The 12,551-nt window shown below is 41.9% G+C and overlaps 1 protein-coding gene across 1 annotated transcript in view; it reads right to left on the minus strand.

The window, feature by feature from the left end:
• LOC149441590 (transmembrane protein 132A-like) overlaps positions 1-12,551 on the minus strand; it is a 555,893-nt gene that overhangs the window by 498,845 nt on the left and 44,497 nt on the right. The window contains exon 2 of the mRNA XM_089657142.1: positions 9,371-9,582. Coding sequence (XP_089513268.1) covers positions 9,371-9,582 — 212 coding nt within the window. The remainder of the gene's footprint in view (positions 1-9,370; positions 9,583-12,551) is intronic.

Here is a 12,551-nt window from a genome sequence, read left to right on the forward strand (position 1 = left end):
ATTAATATTAATTATGACTAATCATAAAAACCAAATATTTTGCAAGCTTGCCATCAATATAAGTGCCGAATCATAATTTAGATTTAACACCGTAGATGGTTAAAATCTCGGCTAATTGAACATGGAGCAGCCAAGATTCAAATCATCTATTGCCAGGCTGATTGTAACCAAATCAATTTTTGTAGGACGTGGATACAACCAGCATGCTGGATTTTACATGTAAATGTTGCCAGCAGCTATTATAGATGCGAGCAGTAATCACTCCCCACTGAGAGAACACAATAGGTCCGAAGGAGGGATTCCCCAACAACACTGACTATGTTGATGGGAGAATCTAGCGATTTTCTTTCCTTCAACTCATGGTTGCAGGAAAGAAATATGCATCTTCTATGCCCTGCTTTAGGCCCCTATCACACGGGATGGAATCCGCTTTGCTCAGCAGGGGATCTGTCTGCTGATCCCCTGCTAATCAGAGCAAAGCAGGCAGGTGACTGGTCCATGTCTACTCAGTTTATGCAGAGAGGACATGGACAGAGCTCGCTCTGTTCTATGAGCAGTTGGGTGTAAAAGGGACTCCACTGTCTATTTACACCCAACTTCCGTCCAATCCGATCCACCTAGACAGAGGAGGATGGATCTCCTCCTGTTTCTTTAGCAGATTGGATCAGATGTAGGACGGGTGTAAACAGACACAATTCCGCTTACAACCACCGCTCCATAAAAGGTGAATGGAGGGTCCAAATGGGTCCACCTGAAAAACTGACAATCAGACCAATCGTGTGAAAAGAGCCTTAGGACTCATTTCCACTTGTGTTTGGGGGTATGGTAAAAATGTGCAGCTCAGCTGTGTGTTTTTACTGCCCCTGACTGCTCCTCCTTATACTGCAAAGCAGTGGAGGGGGAATAATATATACCATGAGTCTGATGATTTTTTGTTCAGCTAAAATTAATTACCACTGTTCTTCTCACCACAGCCCACCCCTATGTTCCCAGGCTGTCCTGCTGTAAGCAGTCAGCTTGGTAGCATACAGAGTAGGGGAAGGAACATGCATTTCTTCCTCCCCTTTGTGACAAATATAGCCGGAAGCTTTTTACATCACTTACAGCTTCAATTCTGTGTTTACCTGGCTGCTACTGGCCAGGAAAGCAGCCAGTCAAACCAATCTGTGTTCGATCTGATGCACTGGAGGGCAGAGGAGAGATTGGAGATCTGATAGCCCCCTGGTTTCTCCATAAAGAGGACCTGTCACTGCCCCAGCTACCACAAGGGATATTATTCATCCAATGTATTAGCAATAAAGTGGAGCAAAAAAACATAAAAATGCAATATTTCTAGCACCAGACCTCCTATCTGGTAACGCTGAACTGGTAACCTGTACAGCCTTTTAAAAAGAGTCACCTATGGCCAATTTTAGATATTGTACTTTGTCGCCATTTACACAATTTGTGTGCAATTTTTAGTCTTGACATGTTTGGTATCTACTCAACACAATATCATATGCTGTACTATTGCGGGGGAAGACTGCAGATGCTAAAAGATATATTTGAAACCAAAACATTGCCTAAAAATAAAAATCTGCTATTCAAGGGGATTTAGGAAGAAAAGGCTTGGGGGCTCAAGTGGTTAAAAAAGAACTTCACCATTCCCCTCTTCCTCCTCATGGACAGGCTGTATGGGGCTCCATGATTTCTAACAGCAGCCCTTACTGTGCACCTACTCTGCTCTGTGGGGTTATATACAGAATCTTTAACAGGTTATGGGCCCAGACACCCAGGCATAGCCTGCTACAGCAAAGAAGACTGCAAATAGAATATAAGAAAACAGTAACACAGCTGTAATAAAGCTTTCATTTGCAAATCTGTCAGGAATGGACTTGCCAATAATGGTGGGACTCACCTGCCTTGTGGGCTGCAGTACCAGGGCTGGCCAGCGGGTGCTCTCAGCAATCAGAGACTCACCCCTGCAGTCAGCCAAACACCTGAAGCTGATTGCAGGGGTTATATTTAAGGAATGGCCAGACTCACAGTCAGGGCCTTGGTGTGTGTTTTTCCATGGGCCCCTGTATCTTGTATCCTGTGTTCCTGTTTCTGCCTGACTTGTTGCCGACCCTGCCTGATCCTGACCTCTGCTGACTTCTCCTGTTTGATCCCTGGCTTGTGACCCTGACCATTCTCTGCCTGACCCTCTGCACTGCCCGTGAGTTACTGAACCCAGCTTGTGACCCCGACCACTCTCCCGCCTGTTCCTGGTACTCCGTTTGCCCGTTTGCTACTGACCCGGCCTGCCTGACGACTCTTGCATTGTATGTATTGTTATCTGTCGGTGGTTTGGTTTGGTTTGTTTGCACTGTGTTTATGTTATGTTTTGCACTGCGTTTTGTATTGTTAGTCTTAATAAATCATATTGTTTATACCATATCTGAAGCCTGCGTTTCCCTGTGTCAGTCCACACACCTCTGGTCATACCTGGAGCCCTGACACTAACAAACCAGAACTCCCAGTCCTGGAAATTCAAGATGAAAATGCTGCTAATAAGAGAAGGTACGTGGAAATGTATACATGGAGTTAGGGCAGGCCACCCTTCAGATGAATGGACAAAGAAAGCTCAGAGCAAGTTCATGACAAATACGCAGCACACATATGCGAGTTCCCTGATTGGGGAAAGACTGGCTGAGATCCCTCAGTGATGCCATGTTCTTTGTTTATGAAAGTTCTGACATGGTCTTATGCACAAATGCGGAATACTTCTTTAACTTTCTCTCTGCTACAGATCTTCCTGCTGTGTGTCTTGCTAACTCCTCTAACTCTTTGGCTGCACATGAATAGAATGAGATTTGTTTTAACTTAGTTTTGGTGATATGCCTTATAATGGGGGGACACCAGTTATGGTCTGGCTGTTAAGAAGGTGGCTCTTGTCAAATATTTTAGAAGTTGGGGCAGTTTTTTAAATTCTTAAAGGAGGAAGGATTCATAGAAGGATCGTGACCCTGTCAGATGAAACAAGCTGGCAGAAGATATGCAGTGCTGCGTCCGAAACTGACAAGCGGGAGGAAAAAGAAGGTTTCTTCCCGTGTTGAGTGCCCCCCAAGAGCTTAAGGTCACAGAATATATGAATCTTAAGATTTTGCCTGTGCGGCATCAAATGCTTGGGATGTGTATGGGACATTCCCTCAGAGGGAATTTTAGATCTAAAATGATGAGGTGCCCTTTTTGCAATGTCATCATAATATTTTGCATTAATGAGTATGAGGTATTGAATTATTGAGCCTGAAACTCATGCACCGCCTCCTTATAGACCAGACCTTAACTAGGTGTAAAAAAGGCATCTTCATCAAGAAGAGGCACCAGAGGAGGAAAGAGGGTCAACAGACCCCAAAAGACGATGGGTATAACGAACAATGGCATTTTTAATCTCAGTAGAGCAACTTTAACTCTACAAGAGACTGTCCTACTCAATAAAGGCTCGAAATTTGCACCCAAGACTAAGCTTAATAAGTTCCAGGCAAGTTTGTGTGCAATGTTTCTCTTAAATACTTTTTGCAGAATCCTATAACCAGGAACTCCACTACTGCTAATATGAATATTAATTACAATTAAAAAAAACCCTCCTTATTTAACCCCCCAGCAGGAATAACCCTCACATTACCACCTCCAAGAATATGGTATTAAAGGATTTGGAAGGTCTAAGGGTTAACCGCATTTATCAGTCCGAATCCATCTCTAAGGGCATTTCGAGCCTTTTGAATAACAAAGATCTGGTTATTCGACCTGCAGACAAGGGGGGCGGTGTATTTGTTATGGATAAGTCTCATTACATGTTAGAAGCATATAATATTTTGAAAGATAATGCCACATACCAGATTCTACTTAAGGATCCCACCCTAACCTATAAAAAGGAATAGAGAAACGTTATTAAGACTGGCTATAGAAATGGTGCAATTACAAAAAAAGAAAAATAATTTCTATGTCCATCAGCCCCAAGACTGCCCATTTTATACTGGCTACCCAAGATCCATAAGGATCTACTTCACCCCCCGGGACGCCCTATTATCAGCAGCATAGGTTCCCTTCTCTCTAGAGCGGGGAAATATATTGACATATTTTTGCAGCCTTTAGTATGTGAAACCCTATCTTATCTTAAAGACACCAAACAAGTTTTACTCAATGTTAATAATGACGTTAACGCTCCAGACACCTTTTTAGTCACAGCTGAAGTTGCCTCTCTTTACAGCAATATTAAACACACAGATAGGATGGAAGCCGTGAACTACTACTATCTCCATGAAACCGAAAAATAGAAGGACACCCAGAAACTTTTTATCTTGAACCTTTTAGACTTTACCATGACACATAATTACATTTGGTTTAACAAGCAATTTTTCCTGCAAATTAGGGGTGTTGCTATGGGTGCAAAGTTTGCCTCGAGTCTAGCAAATCTTTTCATGGCTTGGTGGAAAGAAGACTCGATTTATGCAAGGGACTGGCCTGAACTCAAAAATTATCGTAGGTACATTGACAACATTTTATTTCTTTGGCAAGGCGAAGAAGGTTCTTTAAATAATTTTATAAACACTTTAAATAACAACTCACTGAATATCCAGTTAACCCATACATATAGTCAAGAAAGGGTCAACTTTCTTGACTTAACACTGATAAATAATGGAACTAGGATTGTAACTAAAACCTTCTTTAAAACCACAGATTGGAATAGTTTCATACCTACCGATAGTTGCCACCATCCTTAATGGTTAAAAAAAAATTCCCAAGGGACAGTTCACCAGAATTAGGCACAATTACCATGACCTATCCGATTTTTACATGCAAGCTAATACCCTTAAGGAGAGATTTCTTGAGAAAGGTTATTCCACTGACACTCTTAATGACATCATCAGCCAGGTGGCTAATCTAGACATGAAAACTTTACATGTGAATGATACTAAGAAATCTAAGTCCCAAATGGTATGTCTCTTTGTCACTACTCTACACAGCATTTTTAGGCTAAAAACATCTTTTATAAACATTGGCATGTTCTAAAAAATTATCCTGTACTTAAAGGCTTCCTCCCCTCAAAACCTGAAGTAGTCTTTAGAAGGATACCCACATTAAGAGACAAAATTGCCCCAAATATTATAGACCCTCCTCAGAGAGTTTCCTTCTTTGGAGAACTCAAAGGTTTCTACGTGTAATCGCTGCACTATTTACCTATTAAGTGGCAGAAGACACTCTAAAATAACTTCCTTTACGTCATGCGTAACTAACACTACATACCAAATAGATTCCTTTATATCCTGCAATAGCAGGAACGTTTGTTTACCTCCTGGAGTGCTCCTGCCGTAAATAATATATTGGCAGAACCACAAGGTGCATGAGGGATAGAATGCGCAAGCATCTCTATAATATTAAAAAAAGACTACCACCATAAAGATCCACAGGGAATTAAGTTCACAGGCATAGATATCCTCAGTCCACACTGGAGAGGTTGCAGTAAAAGGAGGGCCATCTCACAGCTAGAAACAAGATGGATATATGAAATGAGATCCCTAAACCCGCTGTCACGGAGGTCAGGTTCAGAGACCAGTAGCTATAGCAGCAGACCAACCAACAGGATAGGTAAACAAGCAGGTCACCCTGGGAGATGACGTAGGCTCACCTGAGGTGCGGGGTCTAAGCACTAACCGGTATTCACCAGAGCTCCTGATGGTGGAAATGGATTTTGCTGCGTGTTTGTACCAGGTCGCAGTTCTCAGGATAACCCCACCAGGAAGTGAGCAGGCCAGGATCCAGTAACTGATATGGCAGGTAGGGATCTAGCAGAAGCGCAGTTAGTAAACAAGTCAGGGGCCGGTAACAAGTGGTAGCAGGTTGGGATGAGGCAGAATCGTACTCAAAGGAACAAGCCAAAGGTCGGTAGCGAAGGTACGGACGGCAGCAGGAGAGACAAAGCGAGATACTGGCTGGAGAAGGCACAATAATTTGGCAAACAGGAAGTGCAGAGACATGGCATCAGTCAGGAAGTTCATGGGAGGAGCAAGGAGTTCAAGGTTCATCAGAAAATAAGGCACAAGGCAGGATTGTTCAATAGATCAGGCAGAGTGTTGTCCAGCATCCCAGGTAACTCTCAGTGAGAAGAGTTACTGCCTGACACAGTAGAGGTCCAAGGCCCTGACACCCTCAGAGCCACAATGTAGATATAGATATCAATTGTTTCACTGATAAAAACTGAATTTGCGTTCTCCATTTTATAGCTTGACTATTTCCATTTTTTGGTGTCCTTGGGCTGATATTTTCCGCATCATTTGGTATCATGCATTATTTATTATTATGCACATTTGGTATCATGTGTTATTTATTATTATGCATATTATTTTATTTACTTGTCATAATCTACTCTGCATTTTTCTTCCCATATATTCCAATGTATTTCATATTACATTTGTTCATACAATTAATTTTTTATTTTTCATATCCCTTGCTTTTATATTCTTTGGTTAATATGAATTTGTCACTTATGTATATGTTTTTTGCCAACCCTTTTAATAGTCCACAATATATCATATCGTATTCACTTTTTGATATATTGGCGACATTTTCAGCCATTTGTTTTTTTCTCCTTACGTTTTGACATCAATTGACATTTTTTTAGCGTTACCTTTGAATATATGTTTTCCAATAACATTTTTTTCTTTATTTGGTCTCTTTTACAATATTTGAATGCATTATATTTGTTACCCTTTTGTTATTTTTCATTGTATTCCATTTAGTCCCCCGGTTTCTACTGTATTATTTTCCTACAGACATCATCAGTGTTGCCTCTTGTTATAACATCATGGCCATGTTACTTATACCTCCTAGGTAATGGCTGCTGTTAGATACCCCGACAACAGCTTGACGTTTACCCTTTGTCTCCATGGTAAATCATCATTACCTTGCACTAAGATTATGGGTTTTTTTTTTGTCCCTCGAAAAAAATGGCAGCCGGCATCACTCGACCGGTCTCCAGGAAAATGGCCGCCGACATCACCTGACCGGAAACTCTCCGGGAAAATGGCGCCATCGGATTAATTTCGCGCCTTACGGGCTATTTAAATGGGACCCGTACATGACGTTAGCAATGGGCGTACCCCTGAGGATGTGCATGCGCACGAAACGTGTCAGATGGAGCAACATTGTTGAAGTCATGCTGCCGAAGGACGGAGCGGCGGCCTTTTTGGTACCGTTTTTTTTTTTTTTATTTTATCACTCCACGGGAATATTTTACTCTGCTTTGTAATACTCAAATACTACACTATATATGATTTTCTGGCTCTTGTGAGCCATCTACCCTAGGACAAGGGCTCCTCTTCCACCTATGCCTCTGATGGAGCAGTTCGTTTAACCCCCTGGCTGCCTCTTTACCTCCAGATGTAATATACCTATATGCCTGTTATCATTAACCGTCTGAGTGTACATCTGACTGAGGTGGTGGATTCCCCTGTGTGATTAATTTCACGTTGTCAGGAGCCGACTGGCGGTAGCCTCTAGCGACCCACATGCCGGAATTCCTCAGGGCGCGGAGTCTAAGCCTCAGTCTGCTGGTTCACCAGAGCCCCTGATGGTGGGGATGGTCTTGAAGCAGCCTGAGACCAGGTCGCGACCCCCGAGTACAACCAGCTGTGGTAGAGGTAGCCGCCAATGGCAGGTAGCAGGTGAGAGCCAGATGTGAAGAGGTATTAACGTAGTCAGACAGGCCGGGTTGGTAACAGCAGAGCAGACAGTACAGAGCGGCAGGCAAAAGAATAAACAGGTCACGGGCCGGGTTCAGCAACAGGAGGTCAGACAATCAGGATCAGGCAGAGAATAGTCAGGACGAGCCAAAGGTCAGAGCAGGAGAGGACAACAGGAACAGGATCAGGCTGGGTCGGCAACAAAGCAATCAAATATACAGGAGCAATCAGGAACAAGACCATATGGCAATTTGGAGATGCACAGGGCTGGTTTAAATAGTGCGCCCTGTGCTCTCATTGGTGCCAGGTGCGCGTCCGAGATCGCGAGTGCGCATGGGCGGCTGCCGCGTTTGCCCAAGCCCCAGTGCTCGCCGGCTAATGCACATCGGCGTTCTGCGCATCCGCATACCCGTGTGCTGCTGAGATCCCTGACACACGTCCTGCACTTTAGATTTCTGCACTTTATGATTCTATGGACACTGTCTGAACTGAGTTTTTTTATGGACTTATAATTTTAATGTTGCACGAATTTCCAATGTGCAACCACGAATATCAGTAATATTACTATTTATTGATTATTTTAGTTGCACTTACAGTGCACCTATCATCACTTCTGCTTACGCACATAATTGCCTTACTGCTTGCTGATATGCTGTTCATTATATTCGCCAGGTTTATATACTTATGTGTTGCACTTTACTGTTCCACTTGATACATTTAATCTTTTATTATGGTATGTATCAGAGTTGACCAAAGATGTTCAATCTCCCTCCATCTATTACAAGGATGTTCAGTAGACAAAGACGCCAGATAGCAAAGTTGAGCAGCCAAGTAATATTTTATAAGATTTGGGAAATACAAACCTCCTTGAGATTTATGTGCCATCAATACTTGTCTAGAGACTACTATGTCTAGTGTCTCCCCAGGCGAAATTCAGGAACGCCTGCTGTCATTTCTTTAATTCAGGGTACCTTAATGGGTAACATTTCATAAAGGTACATTCATTTAGGCAGAAAGGTCATTTTAAGAGAAGTAATTCTACCTATCCAAGAGAGTAAGAGGGGGTTTCCATCGTATTAAGATTTGATTAAGTTCCCTAATTAGTGGACAATAATTGGCAGCATATAGTTGGGAGGTATTAGACGTTAAAACAATCCACAAGTATTTAAGTTTATCAGTTTTCCAATGGTAAGTAAAGGAGTACTGTAATGCAAACAAAGTGGAAAAAGGAATGTTGATAGGTACTAAAGATTTTTTGGAATGGTGGGCTTAAAATGAGTATGTGTATACAATTTCCACTGCTCTTTGAGGAGGAAGAGCTATGTTGCCTCCTCACTGCCTGTCAAATGCTTGTGTGATTTGAGAACACTCAAACCTGTTTTTGTTTTTAATTCAATTTTCTCAGTGTCTTTGTGTGTAGTTTCTAATATACAGACCCTCTGGTAGGTTAGAGTTTTAACAGCTGAATCTGCTTTCTTTTAAAAACAGAGCCCTTCCCTAGAGTAAAATGAAATACTAAATAGTGATGGAGCATGTGTGAAATCCAGTTCTGGGGTATATTGACAAATGTTTTCTTAGTGGTTACTACATATTTAACACTTTCCAGTGGTAGTACATTATAGTCTTGAAACAAATTTGCATGTAGTTGCATATGCTTGTTCTCTTACCTCTTGTTTTTGTACATGCTGAAATGATGCACGTACATGTGGCTCTTTATTTCCAAGACGGGTTACCAAGAAAGTCTCTCTGTGCAGATCAGTTTGTGAAGAGACCACAGATTCTTCAGTAGACACTGTATGCTGTAACCTGAAATATTGTGGTGCATCTTTAACCTCCAGAGTAAATGGAGAAGCTGGGATCCCTGAAGAGCTAGTGATGACTGCAAAACAAATTTCAACAAATAGCAAAAACGTTATTAAAAATAATACATTTGCGTTCATCAAAAATACACTGTGCAAAGATCTGAATGGAAAGACATGATCTTAAAGCGGAACTTTAAGCATAACAACTTGATATAAAATAATGTTGTTTAGCAAGGAACATACCATCCATATTAATTATGCAAGCAAAATTCGTTTATGCTGTAAATTGTCTCCAGCATTGTCCCTGTTTCTTGTTGCTCTGGATGACATTTTGCTGGAGCTCAGAGCCACTGAGCAGCAGTAAATCTTTAGGCTGTCAGCAGATCAGCCTCTAGTTGCACTGTTTTTTGGCGCAGTGCTGAAATATAGAGAGCAACTGAGAATGTGTAGAGAATCATTAAAATTTCCACTTTATCATTAAATTTTATCATTAACGTTCCACTTTAAGGGCTCATGTACACAGGGAGTTTGAAAAACTTTTCTGAACGCTGGAAACTGACTGCTAGAAAACGTAGGTTAAAATTTATGAGCGTTTGTGTTTAAAAGGCAAATTTGTCTTTATTATTTTGCATAAATGTAACACAGTCATAACATGAGAAGTATAAAGAACATGTACAAGTAAATAAACAAAAGAAAAAAACCATCACAGATGAGATTATGATCCACATGGATGTAAGAAAATGATGCAGTAAAACTGCAAGAGGAGAGGATCAATAACTTACATTACGGAGGTATAACATAATAAAGTATCGGGGGGGGGGGGGATTCCCGTGCGAGAGGTCCGAAACAATATGCGAGAACTCAATACAACCACAAATGTAAACTAAAAAAAAAAAGAAAAAAGGGGGGGGGGGGGGAGAAAGAAAAAAGCTAGCGGAAAGGAAAGCAAAAGAGAAGAGGGAGAAGAGAGGGGGTTGGGAGACAGGAACAGTAGAAAGCAACAGTAGGGTGGTTCCTCAACCAAATCTCACCGGAGCGACCCCGCTGCCCGAACCGCAGGGTCCAATCGGCGGATAAGCCAAAATGAAAATTAGTCATGGGAGCAAGGCTCAACTCCACTAAAGCACAACAGGGGAGCACATATCTCGGAGAAATCGCAGAGGAGGAGAAATGGAGCCAGATCGACCACAGCAACTTACATTTATCATAGATATCATTGGTAAATGCCAGCATTTCCTCCATACGCATGGTATCATTAAGCACAGAGACCAACATCGGGAGAGGAGGGGGGTGGCCGTTTTCCAAAAGAGAGGTTTTAATTGGCGGGCCGCAGACAGAAAGAAGCGCAACAGACTTTTCTTCTGTGCTGCCCGAGAGCCCAGTAATATAGATAGAAGGGCAATTTCCGGCGAAGGGGCCAAGGACTCACCATAAATATAAATGATATTCCCCCTGCGCTCCAATGGTATAAATAGACAAAAACCTAAATTAATGCAAGCTGCTACCACCTATTCCCAATACCTAAGGATGTATAACATAAATCAACAGTATTGGTTAAGCGCTTCACATAAAATCTCAATGTATATTTTACAATAAGGTGAGATATGCATAAAGTGGTCACACTGTGTAGATAAACAAATAAAATGATTAAACTAGTGCTTTCTATTGCCCAAACTTATGTTTGACAAGTGCTATAGTGCAGACAGGACACGCAATTGCTGTCTAATATTAAATGGTGCCAAAATTAAAGTAATACCAAGAAGAATAAATCCAAAACTATATATGCACACTCTAGATAAAAGTGACAACTGCTCTAAGAATATATAAATATATAAAAATATTAAATGCAAATCAAACTTGTAGTCTGTCATGAAGTGCAAAATTAAGTGCTTGATAGTAGATGTGCAAACGGACAACGCAATATCAGTGCTTCAATTCTTCACTCCAAACAAGATGCGTGTTACCATGCCACACATGTACATCTAAATCCAAAAATGGCTAGAATGCCTCCTCACCTTAACTATGCGACCCCTAAGGGTCACAATGCTTTAAGCAATAATGCTCCACACAACTGGGGATGTCTGTTAGTTGGCTCCTGTAGTGCCACTCAGCCTCCTCTGCCAGGTGCTATAGCCCTCAAATGGTTAAAACTCCAGGGGTATCATAAGGCCGTAGAGAGGTAGACAAAGAGCCTCCATAGTGAAATACCGTTTAATCCATTAGCAGACAAAGAATAGCCAAAAGGAACACTCACAGTATTTGCAGGTATCATACAGCCTGTTTCCCATGTTCTGTGGGTGTACTGCAAGGTCCTGGGTGTCCTAAGATGGTGTCTACCGGATGTGCGTAACCGGAAATATGTCACCGCGCTCTACGCATTAATCCACAATGTCACGTGGCTTCATCAGGATTTATTCTTCTTGGCAATACTTTAATTTTGGCACCATTAATATTAGACAGCAATTGCATGTCCTGTCTGCACAATAGCATTTAAGGACTCACCATAGACCCGGTTATATACTGCACAGACTTGTCGCCAGAAGGGTTGTATTTGATCACAATCCCACCAGATGTGGAGCTGTGTACCAACAAGCTCTATTACAGCACCAACAAAGATCAGGTGTAGAAGGAAAGATTTTGTGTAGGGAGAGGGAATCCCTGTACCTACGAGAAAAAAAGCGTAAAATTATTTTCTTGAGAGTAGCAAGAAATAGACGATTTATGGGTAAAGTGGAATGATGTGGACCAGTCTTCCACTGAAATGTCCTTACTTAGATCTTGAGCCCATGCCTTAGTGTAAGGAGGGAGTTCAGAGTGAAGAGCATTGTGGAGCACTTTATAGAGAGAAGCTAGGAAGTGTCTCGGTGGGTCAGAGAGGGAACACAGCCGCTCAATCTCAGAAAGTGGGCGATGAATGTTGGAGGAAGCAGCAAGTGCTTGCAAAAGGAGGACAGGTGTAGAGTGGTTAATCAATCCCTAGACCCACCCTGAAGGAGCGGAAGACCCGATTGGGGGCACATAAAGTCCCAAGCCACGGGCCGGGAAG

This window comes from Staurois parvus, unplaced genomic scaffold (genome assembly GCF_062004578.1).
Source record: "Staurois parvus isolate SC_StPar_1 unplaced genomic scaffold, SC_StPar_1.0 ptg000969l, whole genome shotgun sequence".
Lineage (NCBI taxonomy): Eukaryota > Metazoa > Chordata > Amphibia > Anura > Ranidae > Staurois > Staurois parvus.